Here is a 20682-nt window from a genome sequence, read left to right as displayed (position 1 = left end):
CCATAAAAATTATGAATAGAATCGGTGACAAAGGGCAGCCCTGACGGAGTCCAACACCCACAGGAAACGAATCCGACTTATTACCGGCTATACAGACCAAGCTCTCACTGCGGTTGTACAGAAACTGAATGGCCCGCAACAACGGGCCAGACACCCCATACTCCCGCAGGACCTCCCAAAGGATACCGAGGGACACAGTCGAATGCCTTCTCCAAGTCCACAAAACACATGTAGACTAGTTGGGCAAACTCCCACGCACACTCGAATATCCTTGAGAGGATAAAGAGCTATCCTAGTTAGAAAATTCCAACAATATTATAATCATCCCCTATAACTAAACTCTTGACAACAGCAGGGAGGAAGAACTCCCTTTTAAAAGGAAGAGACCTCTGCAAGAACCAGAGTCAGAGAATTCAGCCAGATCTACTTACTGATGTGAACACATAGCTGAAATTTAGACTAAATGTTAGTTTGCTAAGGCTCGAGGTGACTGACTGGCAGCCAGCAATAACTAGGGAACAACTAGTTTCTGGAGGTTGCTGGCAGCCACTGTGAAACTAATTGCTAAAGCCTCAGCCACACAGGCCTAGAGACCAGTCAGTAACTGCCGATAGCCACCAGTCACTAGGAAACGTGAGTTTCCCCTAAACGGTTGTTGAATGGTTGCAGGAGGTTGCTTGCTGTTGCTATGTGAAATTGGTCACAAAGTTGCTGCACTGAAAAACCTCTGTGCAATTGCTTTGGTTGCACCAGACTGTTTGCTAAGAGGTAGTGAAAGTGTGAAGAGTACAGTACACAGTGGGAACAGAGAGCGTTAAACTTCAATGTAAAAGTTGCGCCTTCTGAAATGTCTCAGTTTCAGTGGTAAGGCACAATGTTTACTTTGAAGGTAAACATTTAAAGCAAAGTACAACACATGACATTCATGCTTGGCAAATATCTTTTGTTGTTAGCAAGCTAACAGCTATAGCAACTATAGGTAGTTAGCGAGGTCGTACTGGTTGAAATTTGGTGTGTGTTTTTCTTTAGCTATGTACCCAAGATGGTGACCATTAAGGGTAAGCTAACCTATGCCTACAAAATAGCAAGCACAATATCAGAAATATGAAATTTTAGGCCCTGCGACAGGCTGGCAACCTGTCAAGGGTGTACCCTGCCTCTCACTCTTGCAGGAGGGGGGGTGGAGCCCATCCCACCTGTGACCCTGAAAGGGATAAGCAGAAGAAAATGATGGATGGATGGATGGATGGATGGATGGATGGAATTAGCATGTTCCAATTATCATTGAGAGCCATGTCTCCATCCCCTTTAGCTCAAATTACTGCTGTGCCTAAACCCTTCCTTATAGAGCTTGCAGCATTGATGTAGATTTTCAGTCTTTTTATTTGGCATAGAATATAATGAGTGCAGCTTGCTAATACCATAAAGTGACAGCGCCTAGGCTAGTCATTATTAGGCCTATCATTACATCTGTTCCTGCCTGACAAAAGGCCAGCAGTGGGGGGAGTTAAGCACAAAGAGCCACAGGGGAAATACACACAAGACACGACCGTGCTTCACCATTAATCTCTGCTGTCAAACATACACGGGCACACAGATACACAAACCCAGGCACAAGGAAGTGGTGACAAGTTTTCCTGCAGCTTTGAGCAATGTGTGCTTGATTTCTCACTTACACATATGCGCATAGACCTGCTTTCAAATAAATGATGTGAAAAACAAGACGGGAAGGTGGGAGGCAACTAATGAAGGAGGGGAAACAGGAGGGAGGGGTGATGGGTGGGGAAAAGAGGACTGGAAGATAATTTGACACTTATCTCAGCTGTTAGAGTAAGAAAGCATAATACACCCCATTTCTGTGTGGCTGGAGCAAACAGGCTTTGGTATAAAGAGAGTGTGTGTGCAAAAGCTGGATGTAAAATATGTTTAAAATGATAAAATAGTGCCACACTCCATCTTCAATACTGAAATAACATACAAGGAACTTTGTACAGAAACCTAAATGACACTTTTATTGATTTCAAACTTCTGCAGCTGGGTGCAGAAGTTTCAAACCAGTGCTGAAGTTTGAGTGAAGTAAGTCCTTTTGTTGCTTGTTTTCAATAATATAGCAAATTCCCTTCTTGACAGTATGATAATGAGATTCACTAATACACCAGGAATCAGTTTGTTGGTCCTTCTTTGTGCCTTAATGTCCTTTTGGCTTTTTGAATGAAGCATGAGAAAAGGAGAAGGTGTTAGCATGGCTGCTGGCAGTTTATGCAGAGTGCTGGACCAGGCAGTCCATGTGATGAGCAGGGCTCTTGCCTTAACCTGATTAAGACCAAGCCAAGACCCACTCAATTAATAGGACCAATTGACTCAGTCCCACACAGCTGCTATCCTTTCTAAAGAGCACAGCAGCAAATCAACATTGATTGAACCAAACACAAGGTTTATGCTGAGGAATAATTCCTCCCATGCTCCCGCTTTCCACTTTCCTCCAGAATCATTTCTCCATATTGATAAATTCAAAATAATGCTCTCAACGAGAACCCTGCACGAATCCACAGATAACAAAATGAAAAGAAACATTAAATCACTGGTCATGTGACAAACATGTGTAGCCCCTTAACTGGCAAGGGCCCGGTGACGGGCCGTTTGTAGTCCCTTTTATATGGCAGGCTAGACCCTCCCATTTTTATTGACACGTCATTCGGCCAATCATGTAACTGGCTGCACCAAATCACCTGACAAAGCTACGTGACGCCCTCTGAGTATTATTGGCTCTGGGAAACCCATTTCTTAACATGATTGGCCGAATGAGGTGTCAGTCAAAATGGGCGGGTCTAGCCTGCCATATAAATGCACTTCATTCGGCCGGCGGACCAGACGCAGCCAGTTAATAGGCTATGAAATGGGTTGTTCAGAGCCAATAATAACCAGAGGGTGTTATGTAGTTTTTGTCAGGTGATTTTTTTGCTGCCAGTTAAGGGGTTAAAACATGCACAAGTGTGACTGTGCATGTTCTTTTTGTCATGCTGTTTGTGAGGTGTTGGCTATTCACCGCGAGAGTGGTCTATAAATAATAACCTTCCTCCAAGTGTATGATTCAGAAGCTTTGATGTCTGCAGTGGGATGCAGCACTTCAAGCCCATATGTGTGTGTGCATGGATTTATATATGTGTGTGTGTGTGTGTGAGATCATGTCTGTTCTTACATGATCTTAGATGGAATCAGTCTCCTTAATTGTTTGCACTTCCTTATCTCCTGCCACTAGATGAGAGCATCAGCAGCATATCTTTAGTGTCAGATGCACAAAAATGACACAGAGGATACAAATCCTTGCTGTTTTAAACTATGATGAAGCATGTGGTGCTAACAAATAAAATGTTTCAGGAAGGAATGCACTGAACAATTTGATTTGGGCCTTCAACTCATTTTTTTTTTTTAGCTTTCTTTTAAAAAGAAAAAAAAAAAAATTTAAACAAGAAAAATGTTGAAATTTAAATTGCAATTTCTTTCCAAATTGTCAGCTTTAGATTGCTGAAATTATTGAGGGGGTGAATTGGGGCCCAAAAACAAATGTTTGCCCAAGTTCCCCCCAGGAAGTAAATCCAGCACTGGTTGTGTCATATATAATGTTACACTAAAATTATTTCATTTGAGTCTAGAGAGTTTAAAACTGTGGTCATTGCTTTTATTGATTTGGTCTTCTTCCCACTGTAAAGTATGCAAACTCTGTACTGACAATGAAGAAGAGCCCAGTCAATGAAATGATTGAAGTTCTGGTCTAAGCAGTCAGGTATCAGCCATGGTATAATGATCTGCAATCAATACATTTCTTTCAACCAAGTCAAAGCAAGTAATTGGCCAGACTCCAAGGCGTCCAAAAAAGAAGGGTTCTCCATACCATCTGGGTCTAAATAAGCTGATTACCTGCAAAATTGTATGGTTATTAACAATGAAACATCCCCCATCTACTAATTCAAAGATTCCAACAATAAATCTTTGCCCAGTGCCCTCTCTGGAAGTAAATCAGCCCTTGTTATGCCCAATCTCATCTTACAATACATTAAAATTGTTCCAGTTGTCTAGATTTTAAAATTGTGGTAACAATTCTTATTGTTCTGGTCTTTTTTATCAAACAGTTTTTGTACCATCAATCAAGCCAGCTAGGACTGAAAGTGTACTCTCTCCATTCTCTCTAGGGGTTGTGTTCAAATCAGACAGGAGCAGAAAGTGTTGTTACATCCCTTTGGACATGAGTCACAGATGTACAGTTGGGAGTATAGTGTTGTGAGCTGCGTTCAATGGTGGCATGTTTTGAAATCAGCCTTTTCTGCTCTGAACTGAAGAGGCTATTGGAAGTGCATTAGCAGCGTAGCCAGATTCCTCACCGAGTCCCCTGAAACGGTGGTGAAGCCACACAAAACAAATAATCTTCAAAAACCGAAAATGAAGTGCTTTCAGAGATCACTCTAGCAGAGATGAACGGCATTCACAAGTAATTGTTATTGCCATATTATTCACCTCGCAACAAAATGGCTTTTCACAGAAATACATAAACACACCAGTATTCACTCAGACACAAAGCTTCCATCACCTCCACAGAGAGACGCTTAGTTGGCCTTCTCCCATTCGCACCAGAGTGTCTGTTTTAATGAGGAGCTAATGTCACACCATTTAAAAAACACATATCTGCACCTTTGTCACAGCCAGAACCCAAATGAATTTATATTTAGACACTGAAATGTCTCCCTCTTTACACCAGAGTAGCTACCAACACTCTCCCATCCTGCTGTCCCCCCCTCCACACACACACACACACACACACACACACACACACACACACACACACACACACAACCTCCCGTTTCACCCTCCACCTCCTCTTCCTCCTCTGCTGACAGGCAGAAAGGCCACAATGAATTCTTGACATCCATTCGTGTTAATTACAATGACTGCACGAGTACAGCTGGAAACGTGTAATTATCAGCACCTCGGAAAGTGGAAGGCCTGTGTTTTAGCCACTCACAGGGAAATAGTTACACTCAGACCATTTCTTTTTTAGACGATGAGGGCGTGGGTGGGATCCCTTAAATTTCTGTGTCACCAAACGTGTGACCTGTGTGTGCTTTAAGTATTTCTTATGAATAATCCGGAGCTACATGGATACAGTGTTGGGAGACTTTGTAGCCTTTCTTCTATTGCCTCACGAGGCAAAAACACTAACAAGTCACTTTGCCTTTTAAAGTGAAAGCTTTTAAATGTCCAAACAGGAGAGGAGAGGAGAGGAGAGGAGAGGAGAGGAGAGGAGAGGAGAGGAGAGGAGAGGAGAGGAGAGGAGAGGAGAGGAGAGGAGAGGAGAGGAGAGGAGAGGAGAGGAGAGGAGAGGAGAGGAGAGGAGAGGAGAGGAGAGGAGAGGAGAGGAGAGGAGAGGAGTTGGGAAAATCTTGAGAGAGAGCTCAGGATCTGCCTGTGAATGTCTTGCTCCCTGCCTGGTCCCATAATCTTTTCTATCCTGCTGTCACACATAACCGGTTTATTGAAGTCACTGGCTCGCCACCACTCACAGTCTCACATAAACTCCAATCACCCTGAATAAGCAATGCAAAAAAAAAAAGGGAGAAATGAACACCCCAAACACGATATAATCTCTCACCCGCCTACCTACCCAGCATGGGCCCAAACACACACGGGCTGCTCATTGCATCTGTTCACAAGACACCCTTGCCAAATACAGAAAAAACATGGTCTGTGCATCCTGCCTCCTCTCTCTCCAGCATCTTTGCTTGAATAGACTGAGTGTTGTGACAGAGATCAGAGTAAGGCAGGATTCCTGTGAGCTCATCCTGGGCGTGAAGTACAAAAGCTCTGGGGAACCTTTATGCTGAAACTGGATCACTAAAACATACAGATAATACAGAGTTAAGCATGGACACAGTGGCCACGATAGGGAAAAAAAAAAAAACTACAACAGGAAATACGCTCTTAATTCATTCATTTGCATGCCTCTACTAGAAATGACTTTCCTAGAAACACAGAACATAAGACTAAAACATTGCCTCTTCATAAAAAAAAACTTCAAGCCATCACGCAAATTGTCCATTGTGCAAGTGCGGCTCTAAGAAAACATTTATGGAGAGATGGATACATCAGAGTGATCAGTTCTGTTTATGTGGAGAGAGGGAGGTACATGTTTTTAAAACTTTCCAAGTTGCATCTTTGAGAGCATTCCTAAATGCATATAAATCGCATATAAGGTTGATGTTACTCCGTCATTTTCTATCAAGTGGTTTATAGTTTTAGGGGGAAAACAGTTTAACTGTGTAGTAGCCACAAGACAATGAGCTCGTCAAAGAGCTCTCGTTCATTACTCACGGGTGCCATCGAAGCGGGTGGCTATGGTGTCCAGGAAGGTGTTTTGCGGGGCCAGTAGCCCTCTCATTACTGGCATCCTGCTCCGAGAAGACTGACTCCTCCTGCCTCTGCGCCCTGGGGCAGCGCTTGACTCCTGCTCAGACCCGAAACTCGGCAGGAAGCGAGAGGTGCCCGGTGCGCATCCCAGCCCCTGGAGAAGCGCACCGATTCGAGATACGCGCGGTGGCTCCACCTTGGCACCGCGGGGGTTGTGACCATAATCAACTCAGCAGAGAGCGAGTACTAGCCGTGGGATGCACCTGTGCACCTTCCAACGGGGATGAAAAAGAAAATCAAACACACAAAGGAAAACGCCAGTGTGCGCGCGCTGGAATGAGACGTGGATGGATGCAAGTTTTGGTGCTGATGGTGCGCAGACTTAATCTTATGGCTGCAAGCTCCTCCTCAACTCTCCCTCTCTCTCTCTCTCTCTCTCTCTCTCTCTCTCTCTCTCTCTCTCTCTCTCTCTCTGCGTTGTTATCTTGCCACAACTCAGAGCAGATGCAGTCACATGACGCCTTTCAGGTCCTTGCCAAGCTGTGGTCCTGTTTCAAAGTGGAGGTGGGAGATAGCAAAGAGATGCGGGTTTGGAAGCCGGTAGCCCTTATCTTTGAAATGATCTGTAAAATCCAATTAAACGCAACTACCTGTTGGGTGGGGGATGGTGATGGAGAGATTCATTCATTTGCTGTTAGCAGGAAGGAAGCCCAGTGGAGGCTGTGTAAATTCTGGAGGCTAGATCACACAAAAGGAAACCTTTGTGCTACAGTGTCTTTAATCCAGTTTCTAAAGTTATAAATTAATATAGAAAGAGCTGTAAATTGTATTTTGGGCTGTGGGATTTCATAAAGGGGCTTTCAAATATAGGAAGCTGGGTGATTGACTGTTCTGCTTGCTTTTGGGTCTCCTCAGGACCGCATGGCTGCGTGCTGTTGAATAGAGCGAAAAGAAGCTCAGATCTTGTAGCAAAGTCAGCTCCCGCCATCTCCTGGTCGAACAGCGGAAGTTAACTGTATCCGTTTCTGTTCCCACACCATACCAATTTCCATACCAATTTCATTCCCTGAAATCAAATTCTCAGTGTCCTAAATCCTTTTGTTGAATCAGTCAATCTTCTGAACAGACATCCTCAGACATATTTTGTGAAAAATTTTACCATCAAATCTCTAAAAATTAGCCCAATTTTTAAATTAGATTCACAAAACTTCTGGTGTCTCAGTAACACACCAAGACAGTTTTATCTGTGCCCACAGTATCTTCAGATCATGATCAGCCGAAAATAATAAGACTATGGAATATTCAATACACACTACCTTAAAGAAGGAAAACACAGTGTTACCTTAAACAGATTTCAGAGTTTGTAGATCTCATTTACTCTTATCTGCAGCAAATCAAAAAAAAAATGCTGCTGATGAAGTGATGGAACTGTTTGAAAAAGCAATTGTGAAAAGCTGGAAAAATAGCAGACTGGTAACCTAAAGGGGCATTTCAAACAGGATGAGCAGGCACAGCAACATTTAAAGCAGTTTTCTTAAACACTTAAAGTTTTAATCTTAGACATGTTTCCTGCTCATCGAATGGAGTCACTTGAGGTGCTTTGGGAATGCCTAAGTGTTCTCCCAGAAGAGCTGGAGGAGGTGTCATGGGAGGCAGAGGCCTGGGCTTCTCTGCTCAGACCGCTGTCCCCACTACCCACACAAGAGGAAAAGGATGGATGGGTGTTTCCTAGACACTACAGTATTTCATGCTTTTAGTTTATTTCAGGATTGAACGTTTATTGGTCCTTGCTCACTGTTACAACATACCCTCTATTAAATATGATTTGCAACATAAGGGTAATAATTTACTTTTTGAAAATGACAAGCTGACAGTGTACTATGTAGGACAGATGTCGCTACAACTCCCCATTCAAAAACTATCAGAGACTCATTGTGCAATATTAATCAACCGTGGGTTTAATGGTTTCCCATGAAGATGGAACCAAAGATGTTATGTGTGCCTTTTCTGTGAATGTTGCTGTTGTTGTTTTCCGCATTCTTGTGATTGAGGCGTGCCTGGCACATTTTTGATTTGGACTTCTCTGCTCTCACTCTTTTCTCTCTGCTCTCTCTTTCTCTCTCTCTGCACTGAGTAATCAGTAATCAACCTACATGGCAGTCATCTAGCAATCAACTCTGCCACAAAAGCCAAGCACAAACTTCATGGTTTGTTGATACACCTTGTTCTTGCCTATTATTGTCTAGTTAGTCTGAAAGTTTGTTTACCTGTCAGTCTTTCTGTCAGAGTTTAACTACCTTCTCACCATGCTGTCAGGAACTCTGCAGGTTCACCATCCACAAGCCAAAGATGCCGGCTGCTTATTTGTTTGGTCGCCCGTTTTCTCTCTTCTCTGTGCTTCGGCCACACCCATCCCTTCAATCAACTGGATCAAATAAAGATTTTTAAACTTATAACTGTCTGCTGTCCATATATGGGTTCAGCCAAGATTCATGACACTACCAAATCAAAATCAGTTTATTGTTATTCTCCCTGGCAATATCTCCTTGAGTAAATTATTCCTAAATATACCTGCATTTAGTAAATTACATTATGACACCTAGAAAACATGCCAGGCAGTATTGTCCTGATTGATCATATACTAGGCACAAGGAAGCTGCCCTGTCTAGCTTGCTGTCTGTGTTGCTATAATGGGCACTTGGAGGCGACAGGTTAAATACACAGTGCACAGGATGCAGTAGGTGGAGGTCAGTAGCCTGATCATTAGCATTAATTACCTTTTTTTTTGCTTGCTCAGTAGAGCATGGATTTAATTGATAAAGTTTAATAATGTATAAAACACAGGAACATGCAATAGAAAATGCAACACAGAAGGATGAAGCATGAGGATATGACCAAGCTAAAACTGTGAATGAAAGGAATGCCAAAGACATGTTACTGTATTCCTGTGGCTCTTATACAGGGACACAAACTGTGTCTTTGTCCCTCCCACCAGAGAAACAAGAGGAGGCAGTAAGGTAGCCACACGAGGAGAGAGGAGTCGAGGCGGCGGGCGTTCAATAAAATGAGACATCATCATTTCAGAGTCAAAACTTGTTTTGTCGTAGCCTGTGTCTGTTTTTTATTATCTTACATGGTACAGTGTTTATGACATTTATGTTTATATGGCTACTTTTAATCAAATTCACAACATTGCACAGTGTGATAAGACATAACTTTTTTTTTTAATCACAATCACAAACAGTCTCCCTCCCCTCACCCCCAACCAGTTGTGGCAGATGACTCTCCCTGAGCCTGGTGGTTTCTTCCTGTTAAAAGGGAGTTTTTCCTTCCCACTGGTGCCAAGTGCTGCTCATAGGGGGGTTGTCTGATTGTTGAGGTTTTCTCTGTAATTATAAGACTGTTGTGATTTGGTGCTATAGAAATAAAACTGAATTGAATTGAATTGAATTGAATTGAATTGAATTGAATTGAATTGAATTGAATTGAATTGAATTGAATTGAATTAAATTGAATTGAATTGAATTAAATTGAATTGAATTGAATTGATTTAAGGACAGCACATTTATAATGGAGTTGATCGTTTTCAAAGGAATACTGATTTGCAGAGCCCTTCTCCCACCATGGTTTGTATATTCCATCTGTGGGCCACATGGAAAAAAACACTAAGGACACACCTGTGCTTTCTGAATTAGAGCTCCTCTCATGAGCCTCCTCTCTCCCTTGTCCTCCTGATGCATTTTAGGATTTGAGACATTCTTCAAGATAACATAGTGATTTTGATTTTCCAGGCTACAGGCAGGAGGACTGTGAAATGACAAAAGCCCAAGATGGACTATCTGATAACCAGCGACATCTTTTTTTTTTCTTTTTTTTATGTTTAGGTATTAAAAAAAAAAGAGCATCTCATGGAGGGGGAGTCTTTGAGGAAAGAAATATGGGAAGGGGTTCATAATTCTGTGGAAGACTGTGAGGATAAATTGAAACTATAAAAAAATAAATAACTGAAGGAAATATTTAATACTGTAAAATTGGTGATATAATCATGTGTGTGGGTCCATCAGTTCTGAGTTCATTATGATACACATACTGCCTTCCATGTGTTTTTTTGTTTGTTTGTTTGTTTGTTTTTTAGGGAAGATCTTGCTTATTTCAGCAACACAATGCCAAATCCCATTCTGCATGTATTCCAGTAGCATGTTAATAATAGACCAGGTGCTAAATTGGTCTCTCTGTGTAGTCTGTGCCTTTCACCAAAAGGAAACTGCTGAGCAGCTGAAATTCTGTATCAAGAAAGAGTGATGAGACGTTCTACATTTAAAGCAACAGCAGCTGAGCTCCTCAAATCCCAAACTGTCAACATTCCTCTGTCCCAGCTTTTTTTAAATGTCTCGATGGTGTGAAATTTAAAATGAAGATATATATTTCAACAAGTGAGAGGAAAACAATCCATGTTGATATTTCATAGGTTGTCGTACTTTATAAAGTTAATAATTCTACATCTGGTTTTAACGCTGTTTGATCGTGGCTTTGCCTCTTCTCTGTTAATAAGAAGCTTACAGAAGCTGTGCTGTCGAGCCTTTTAGCTAATTCAGATGCCAACACATCAGAAGATAAATATAACAAACCAGACAACACTTCCTGACAAATGCTAACACTGTCACAAACACTGTCACAAACTCCATAAACAGCCACATTTCAGACACTATTAAAGGGCAGTAGAACTACAGTCTACTGCCCTGTGAGCAGAGGCAGGAAGTGTGTGTGCTTGTGTGAGCAGCTGCTCCTCAACCAAATTTCCAGGACGACACTTTCCATTCCTGCCATGTAGATACTTTTACCATAAACTGTGTATACTCTTGCACTGAGTACTGATGACTTCCATACACCATAGTTATCTCATTGTTTTTTTAATGTCATGGTTGTTGCTACCTATATTACCACTTAATGCCCCTTCATCTCACTCCTCTGTCTTTGTCATGGCTATAGGTTGTGACAGTTAGGGAAAAGAAGAACTCCACACTAGTGAATTAAGTCTGAAAAGCAGGAGAAGAACACAGTACACTAATGAAGAGTATTAGGCAATTAGAAAAGTAAAATCAGTAGCTGCATGTGGAGAACGGGAACTTTCTTGACTTTATTTCACCAGCATTTTTTTTTTTATTTATCCAAAGTTTTATTCATCCAATCTATGTTTTGTTTTGTTTTTTCAGAAAACTTTATACAAATTCATTTGTGATTTATGATGCATATTATTCTATACATAATGCTCTTTTGAACAGTGAAAAATAATTTTAAAAAATATTAAAATATACGCCTTAAAAAATGGGCTCTGACATAATCTATGTTGTGAATTTATTTATGATCAATTTATTAAAAAAGAAAAGAAAAGAACTGTGACCAGCCATTTTTTAATTTGTAATTTATCAGTTTTACTAAGATCCTTTCCAACTGTAGAATTATACTGGCCTCCAGCACCACCTTGCCATGTAAACTGTCACGTATCACCCACTGTGGATCACTTCAAATCGGTCTATGCATAAAACAAGTTTCTCGGTGGGCGTGGAAACCCCGATCCGATCGGTAAGCACTGTTTTGAGACCCACCCACCTCCTGTGTGGGCTTATCTGATTGGCGGTAAACGTTTCTGCTCTTCTCTGATTGGCCAAGAACATTGTCAGTAAGCCCGCGGGGAAGAAGCCGGTACCCAGCCTTCTTGGATAGAACGTCATTCGGCTCCCTCTCCTCGTCGGTACCTGTGTCGTGGACTTTTAAACCTAATAAGGTAGGCGTCTTTAACGATGACTTAAATAGCGGTTAAAGGCGACGTGCGGGGAAGAAAGGTGCGCTCGGCTTCCGTCTGTTTTCACAGCTGCTTGTTCTGCTGCAGGGATTAGCCGCCGTCTGTCAAAAATAAATAAATTAAATTGGCGATAAAGTCGAACTAAAATATGTGTCTGTATTAGCATAGCAATGATTGAATTACACTGTGTCGGGTGTTCATTCAGATTAAATCGTGCAGAGCTAGAGCAAAGCGGTGGCCACCCAGGCCTTGATATCCTTCTTCCTGGTTTCACGTTTCAGGCTGTTAATCGTCAGATGCGCTGCCTGTAAAACTCTGCGGTCCTCGCATGAACCGACTCAACGGTCTCTTCCCTTCAAGAGAACTTTACGCGATATTACAAAATGAAAGCTTCACAGTTTTGAAATCATGTATTGTGAAACATCACCAATAAGGGGCGTATTAATGCAGACATTAACTGTCAACCGAACTTATCACAATAATAATAAGGTGACCTTTTTTTGGGGGGGGGGGGGGGGGGGGGTTGTTCACGCTTTTTTGGCTCACTTTGACAGTCTTATCATTTAAGAGGATTATTAAGGAGCAAATTAAACGCTGAGTCACTGCTCTGTAGCGCATGTTGTGAATGAATCCATTCATTCACGGCAAAGCGCTTTTTTTTCTGCCTTGGGTATCAGCATCATCACTTTGAAAGATGCTTCAGTCTTAAATAATCATAACAAGTGTAAAAGCAGCGCATTTATTTTTTCAGTAATCGCTCTCTTCACTGTTGTTCCTTTGTGACAGATGTCTCCAAAGATCAAGGCTGGCTCTGTTGTGGAGATGCAGGGAGATGAAATGACTCGGGTCATCTGGGAGCTCATTAAGGAGAAACTCATCTTCCCCTACCTGGAGCTCGACCTGCATAGGTAAGCATGCCTGTGTGTAAAGATCAGTGCACTCAGAGCTAGCTGTGTTTAATACAGCATTGTTTACATGACAGAATGGTGCACTGTGTGTAACTAAGTGCTCCCAGCAGGGACAGTCTTAGTAAAACCACACTAAATGCCTGGTATTTCTAGTTTGGCTTGTTTTGTTCAAGATGCTTCCCCCATACAGACCTGACAAAATATCTTTCCCAGAGGTGTCTGATCAGCCACTGATTAGTTGGTCCTCCCAAATATTTTAAAGAAAATTTCACCAATTCAGTACTGAGGTTTGTTTTTTCATTCTTTATAATGTTTAAAATCTTGATATTAATGCTCTTTTAAATTTTTTGATGGGTGATATTGTTGATTAGAAATCTCCAAACAAAGTTACATAATTACTAGTATAACAGCCACCTGCGTCATCAGTTTCTTCATTTGACCTTCCTCTACTTATCTCTTCCATGGACTTCGCACAGACTCCTGTTGTTTGCAGGACCTTTTATGTGAAGCACAAGTTGGTACCATCCCCAGTAGTGCAGTGGTTGGAACTCCCACCTCACAGCCAGATGGTTCACTATGCTGTGCTGGGATTCTTGAAGCACATAGTTTAGAGCTTGTGCAGGTTTTCTGCAAAGATCCCAAAGAGTGTATCAGATTGTTTAAATAAATAGAGACAAAAGCAACGTCGCAATCAAACACATAAGAATGACTCAGGACACCATTCTTGATTAACTGGATCTTTGCATATCTGCCTCTCTCCTCATCAGTCCCCCAGCGTCATATTCTTGTGGCTCGGCATTTGGGTCAAGGGAGGAGGGAAGTAGGTAAAAGGTCATGGCTGCTTTCACACAAAGCCAACGGGTGTACAAGAAAGCACACAGGCTAATAGCCAAAGGGAATTCTAAAGACACTGAGCTGGTTTCAGGTGAAGTATACTCCCTCCTCTGTTTGTTGAAGTTGTGAGGTTCCTCAAGTGTAACAAATGGAGCGGCCTATCCAGTTATGTTGGCAGAGGGCCAGCTGTTATTGCACAACTGATTCCTTGTTTCCTTTGTCTTCATGTTGTTGGCTGTCTTCTCCTTGCTGAGCCCCTAACAGTGCAGCATTAGTGAGGAACAGGGTGAACACAGTGACAGTGCCTAGAAGAAAATAGAAGGTTTCCTTGTCAGGTTCTGGAGGAAAGATAATTAGCTTCAGAATGGAGCGCACAAAGCTCTGGCATCCATTCAAATTATTACGCAATTGGAAGCAAACTCACATTCTCTTTCACCACTCATTCATGTCTTTCATGTCCTTTGACACAGTTTCTACATCACAGCCAGTACATATTAACATTCTCCACCCTGCTAAATCACCGGTGTAGTGCACGGTTAGTTAGTGCTCCGGGGCTGCTGTTAAGTTGTGTATCATGATGTTTAAATAATCAGCACTTGTATTAAAGCAGAGAACATTTGCTTTTGGCATCCAGTCCCTCTGCTGCTGAGATTATCAGTGTTCTCCATGTCTGTCTTTCAATATTATATATTACATATATATGTTTATGTAAATAAAATACGTAAAAATTTGAAGACATATTCCTCTAATGCCCAAAGTATTATTTGCTCTCTGCACTGAAACTTAGATCTTTATATTGAAAGTTCAGGTACATTATTAATATATGTATTAGCTTTTTCTCTGGCACCATTAATCGCTTTCTCTTAATCTCCTCATGCAAAGCTACGACCTCGGTATGGAGAATCGAGATGCGACTGATGACCAGGTGACGATCGATGCAGCGGAGGCGGTCCGCCGTTACAACGTGGGCATCAAGTGCGCCACCATTACACCAGATGAGAAGCGCGTGGAGGAGTTCAAGCTGAAGCAGATGTGGCGCTCACCCAACGGGACCATCCGTAACATCCTTGGGGGCACGGTGTTCAGGGAAGCCATCATATGTAAGAACATCCCCCGCCTGGTGTCCGGCTGGACCAAGCCCATCATCATCGGCAGGCATGCCCACGGAGACCAGGTACCTTAATGGTCACTCTTACTGAAAACCTTGAAGTACGCATGCTAAGGGGGGGGATATAAGATCTGTGATCTCTAAATGAGATCACTGATTACTTGGTACACCTTATCAAAATTTGTCACTGTTGCCAAAAAAACCAAAGATGGCAATGAAGCAGAATTTAACAGTGCAAACCAGTGTGGGACGTAAAGGGGCCTACTTCCATCTTTTATGGTAAAACTGCACAAATTTAGTTAGTTTCATATCATGTGTATTGTGTCAAAAGGATGTGGAGGAAATATGAATACCTTTATTAGTCCCAGAATGGGGAAATTACAGTTAACAGAACACCCATCCAAGAAATACAAACACAAACACAAACAGGGGGGACAGGTGTCAGAGGTCATGCAGCCGTTTTACCAGCGCTATCTTTAGCAGGAAAAGAGATACACTGGGATAGGTAGGTTAAAAAAAAAATCATCTCGTACTGTGTTCGTTATGAACACCTTACGAGGTTCCAAAAAACACCTCAGCAAAGCAGTAGCACATTTAAAGCCTGGAGAGCACTTGGGTGGGTAGGGGAGGGCCTGCCAGCTCCTGGCAAATGGCTCAAGTCCTGGGTCTGGGGAGGTAAGCGCAGACAAATTAACATTTGTAAAGGTGAGACGGTAGGGAGGTGATGATGAAAGAAAGCTGTGATCAGATCAAAGAGTCCAGCGTGTGGGGGGAGGTAGGAAAGTGTCCTGCTGACATGACATGAATTTGCCAAGTCGTATGTTGATTCAATGCCTTGCATAGGAAGCAGGATGTGTGTTCTGCACCAAAGAACAAAGAGTAGTGAGTCTGTCTGCATCTAGTTTTTGTGTGAAATAGTATTATTGTTTGTTTAATGGAATAAACATTTGAAACTAAAATTTAATCTAAATTCTGTCACTTTATTTGTGTGTAGAGACATTGTAACCACCTCTCGTGTTATCCAATTAACCTGTTAACTGAAGCACTTTGAGGGCTGCATCTAATTTCCAGAGCATCTCTGTTGAGAAGCTGACTGTTCTTTCCCTCGGTCAGCTGATGTCTGAGTTCAGGGGGAGTTGGCAGTTATATCGGACATTGTGCGCTTGTCAGGAGAGACTTGGTCAATAATTAGGTTTCATCAGCTGTCCTTTGGACCACAGTGTACCACCCCAACAGCCCAGACAAATTGCAGTGGTGTGACAGAAATAAACCACAGGTTGGTTCACGGTGCAGTGCCAAAGTCAACAGTTCTACTTCCAGGAGAGGTGTCAGGTGTCTGCTGGTTGCATAATATCCGTTAGATATCAGGAACACGCATGCTGTATACTCTGTCGAGGTGTTTACAACTATTTCACTTGTATTTAAACTTTGGCACCATTATGGAGATCATATCTTTTAAAACTTTTAAGCTCAGTAGGTTCAAAGAGCGTTGCTGCTTTCTAGTGTTGACCCCATTTCTTACTCACTGTTCTCCCCACAGTACAAAGCCACGGACTTTGTGGTGCCTGGGCCTGGGAAAGTGGAGATGATCTACACACCCACAAATGGAGAGCCTGTCAAATATGTTGTCCATAAGTTTGAGGGTGAGTAGGAAGCCTGTCCAGCGTACAGTCACACTTCCAGACCATTCTCCACATATGAACGGTCTGATTGTTCAAGTGAGGTCAGTTTAGGTGAGACTTAGCAGACAGAGGCATGGCCGCTTTAACTGATGGGTGTATGCTAAGCAGGTGACATTAGCTGCTAGCTAACTTTAAGCCTCGTTATATTTGACTATAAATAAAGTTTGGCTTGACTTGCAGTAAAGTAACACCTAGCATCAGAGACAAACATGTTCCAGGTGTGCAAATACAGATACATTTGTTTTTAAATAAAACATTATTGCAGAGAAAAGTTATCAGATATAATGTGGAGGGTCTATATTGTGAAAATCTAGGAAATATCTATGTTTATGCTGTTGCTCTGTTCAGGTTTAATTACTGTAAACCAAACAGTGAATGAACTGAAATAAATTTTAAATGGTTAGTAAGAGAAACACTGGATACTTTTCTGTTTTCTCTGTTTGTCCAATCTGTCCTTAATGCTTTTTTCATATTTCGTATGACCCTACTCTGTATGTATGTATGTGTGTGTGTGTGTGTGTGTGTGTGTGTGTGTGTGTGTGTGTGTGTGTGTGTGTGTGTGTGTGTGTGTGTGTGTGTGTGTGTGTGTGTGTGTGTGTGTGTGTGTGTGTGTGTGTGTGTTCAGGCACAGGTGGTGTGGCCTTGGGAATGTACAACACAGATAAGTCCATCAGGGACTTTGCTCACAGCTCCTTCCAGGTTGCTCTGTCCAAAGGCTGGCCTCTCTACCTCAGCACCAAGAACACCATCCTGAAGAAGTACGACGGCCGCTTCAAAGACATCTTCCAGGAGATCTACGAGAAGTAAAGACAACACACACACACACACACACACAAAGAGTTATGCCCCCATTCAGACATAGACCAGAACTTAAAGGTGTTGCTCCCCTTCTTGTGTGTTCAGGGAATATCGGGCTCAGTTTGAGGCCAAGGGCATCTGGTATGAACACCGTCTCATAGATGACATGGTGGCCCAAGCCATGAAATCTGAGGGAGGCTTCATTTGGGCCTGCAAAAACTATGATGGAGATGTACAGTCTGACTCTGTGGCACAAGGTTGGTTTAAAAAAAAAAAAAAAATCCATCAGAAGTTATGTGAAGAACTATGCAGAAACTTAACAAATAATCAAACCCCAAAAAACTGTACTGTAGATTGATTTTATGCAGAGGTTAATGTGGTTTTGTGTGTCCCTGTGTTTTAGGCTATGGATCCCTGGGTATGATGACCAGTGTGCTTGTCTGTCCTGATGGGCGCACAGTAGAGTCAGAGGCTGCCCATGGCACAGTGACTCGCCATTACAGACAACACCAGCAGGGGAAAGAAACCTCCACCAACCCCATTGGTAAGCCCTGTTTCTGGTAATGTAATCTTATGTGATGTTATCTCTAAGGATCAGTTGTCTAAAGCCTGTCCTGTCTCTGTGTGTTTGCTACAGCCTCCATCTTTGCATGGACACGGGGCCTGCTTCACCGGGCAAAGCTTGACGACAGTACAGAGCTCCGAGTATTCTCCGAGGCCCTGGAGGCCGTTTGCATCGAGACCATCGAGGCTGGTTTCATGACCAAAGATTTGGCTATTTGCATCAAAGGCCTTCCAAAGTTAGTCATATGCACTGTGCATTGTGCGCATTCATTGTATAGCTGTAGCGATGGAGTTAAATTAGGGATGTCCCAATCAGGTTTTGTCCTGGTGAGCCCTTGTGAGTAGGGGAGTATATTTGGCGTTTCAGAATCAGCTTCTTGAAAGCCGTTATGTGTAAGAGAGGCTCAATCACTTGCTGTTTTTAAATCTCGCTTAAAAGGACGTTTTTACTCCCTGGCCTTCGACCCAGTGTGACACTGTGACTGTGGGGTTAAGTTATTTTTCTGTTTTGTAGTTCCTTATTTTTAAAACTTTTTGATATTTTAAGTATTTAAATTTTTAATACTGTGCTCGTTATTGGTGTGTCTTTTTTATTGTGCTATCCTATGTCTGTGCTTGTTGCTGTGATAGATGTGTTGTACAGCACTTTGGCCAGCCCTGTTGTTGTTTTAAGGTGCTTTATAAATAAATTGGTATTGGTAATATTTTTGCTAATAACACAGGAATGATGCAGGCGAATACTCATATTCAATGACAGGCAGTGCACTGTAACACCAGTATATGTTCACATAAGCCCTGATAGCAGTTCAGTACATCTGTAATATTTGCTTTGTCTTGGAAACAGTTGTCACACTTACTCATATGAGAAATGGGCCTTAATGCTGCCCCACGCCTTCAAATCGAAATTACTGCAGATAGGAAAAAACAAAGCTTCATAAACACAGCTTTTACATTTGTTATACTTAGCCAATTATCTCTGAAAGTTTGTAATATTTTGATACTGACAAGCATCTGTTTTCTGACCTTCTCTCCCGTTTGCAGTGTAACACGTGCCGACTACTTGAACACCTTTGAGTTCCTGGACAAGTTGGCTGAGAACCTGAAGATCAAGTTGGCGAGCCAGCCCAAGCTGTGATTTCATCTCCCAACACTTCAGCAGTTTAACACAGACACACATGCATTCAAACACATGCTCATGCACACAGAGACACCTACACAGTTACTGGAATTGTGGAACCCCCCCCCCATGCTACACAGGAAAGGGAAGAGTGCGCTCAGAACTCCAGGATTGAATCAGTCGGTCATTAGCCAGAGGGGGGGCAGTCAAGAATGGTGCCTTGTCCACAACAATGCACAACGAAGGCTTCTGATCACAACCCTGCATTGCTGCAAGACAAAACCGAACTTGTGACAGTGAAAACACATGACACGCACACAAACAGTCTCCAGGACTGACACTGGGCCATGACCTGATGGCTCAGTTCTTGTGTTTACCCTGACTACACTCAGTCCCCTGAAGTGAGCTGTCAGTATCTGTTGGTGATCTGTGCCACACGGGGACAGTATTGGTCTGAGCCTCTGGACCTTCACTGCCTTATTCATTTTGTGTCAAAGTCATCTGTTAATTCTGATCATCTCTTTCACCTTGTAATCTTTTAACAATACCTCAGGCAACAGTATGATATAGTGCCAGAAGAGCAGAGCACTCTCAGCCTGTATGTCACTAATCAAATCTCTGCACTGCAGCAGTGACCATGCATTCCATGAAATTTTACACTAAATGTACTATTATGCACAGAATATATGGTTTGTAAACAAATGGTATTAAAATACAGTACATACTTTTAGTTTCTGAATGCTTAATTATAGTTTTTTTAAGAGCTGTATTTATTTTTCCTTCCTCTCTCTGTGTGTGTGTGTGTGTGTGTGTGTGTGTGTGTGTGTGTGTGTGTGTGTGTGTGTGTGTGTGTGTGTGTGTGTGTGTGTGTGTGTGTGTGTGTGTGTGTGCGCGCTCCTCATTCAAGACCCAGTGTTTTAGATCATATCCGTCCAAAAAAGAAAACTTTAAGATTTAGTTTGCTGTTAGCACTACACTTGTTCATTCCAGATATAACTCAAAATAAATGAGTTTTTCATTGAGTTTTGTTTTTAAGTTATGAAAACAAGATCGTTGAAAAATAATCATACAGTTAACCCATAGATTCACAGTCTGACACACAAACTGCTGCACTGACGCATCAAATAGCGTACAGAAAACAATATACTGTAGTATCAAATGAAAGGTGGTGGTCATTGATCATTCTCACAAACAAAATGTTTTCCATATTTGAGCATGTACGGTGATTTATTTGGTGGCGTGTTGTGCAAACATGGAAAGACTAAAGGCAGGGAGGACAGCAGCTGCACCGAGACGTCTCTGCATAACAGAAAAGGCACCTGAACAGTGAGGGCTGCAAAGCAGCTTGCAGATGCAGGATGCCAGCAACAATATGAAGCTCTTTAAACAGCAATGAGATTTGCTAATTGCCAACATTTCTTTAAAAACTATTTTTTCTCCAAATGACATTAAACATGTATCTATGTGAT

At 42.2% G+C, this 20682-nt stretch overlaps 2 protein-coding genes across 2 annotated transcripts in view; one reads left to right on the top strand and one right to left on the bottom strand.

Annotated features, from left to right (window-relative positions):
- The window catches only part of kcnh3 (potassium voltage-gated channel, subfamily H (eag-related), member 3), a 171392-nt gene extending 164953 nt beyond the window's left edge, over positions 1 to 6439 (bottom strand). The window contains exon 1 of the mRNA XM_030757821.1: positions 6364 to 6439. Coding sequence (XP_030613681.1) covers positions 6364 to 6439 — 76 coding nt within the window. The remainder of the gene's footprint in view (positions 1 to 6363) is intronic.
- Positions 6440 to 12071: 5632 nt separating this feature from the next.
- idh1 (isocitrate dehydrogenase (NADP(+)) 1) lies at positions 12072 to 19943 on the top strand. The gene is made up of 9 exons (XM_030758581.1): positions 12072 to 12184; positions 12989 to 13110; positions 14827 to 15118; positions 16593 to 16695; positions 17360 to 17537; positions 17638 to 17789; positions 17936 to 18076; positions 18170 to 18332; positions 19138 to 19943. Exons 2-9 carry the CDS (start codon positions 12989 to 12991, stop codon positions 19229 to 19231), a joined length of 1245 nt encoding a protein of 414 aa, XP_030614441.1. The 5' UTR covers positions 12072 to 12184; the 3' UTR covers positions 19232 to 19943.
- The last annotated feature ends 739 nt before the right edge of the window (positions 19944 to 20682 follow it).

Source organism: Archocentrus centrarchus, chromosome 21 (genome assembly GCF_007364275.1).
Source record: "Archocentrus centrarchus isolate MPI-CPG fArcCen1 chromosome 21, fArcCen1, whole genome shotgun sequence".
Lineage (NCBI taxonomy): Eukaryota > Metazoa > Chordata > Actinopteri > Cichliformes > Cichlidae > Archocentrus > Archocentrus centrarchus.
This window is presented reverse-complemented; position numbering and strand designations above follow the sequence as displayed.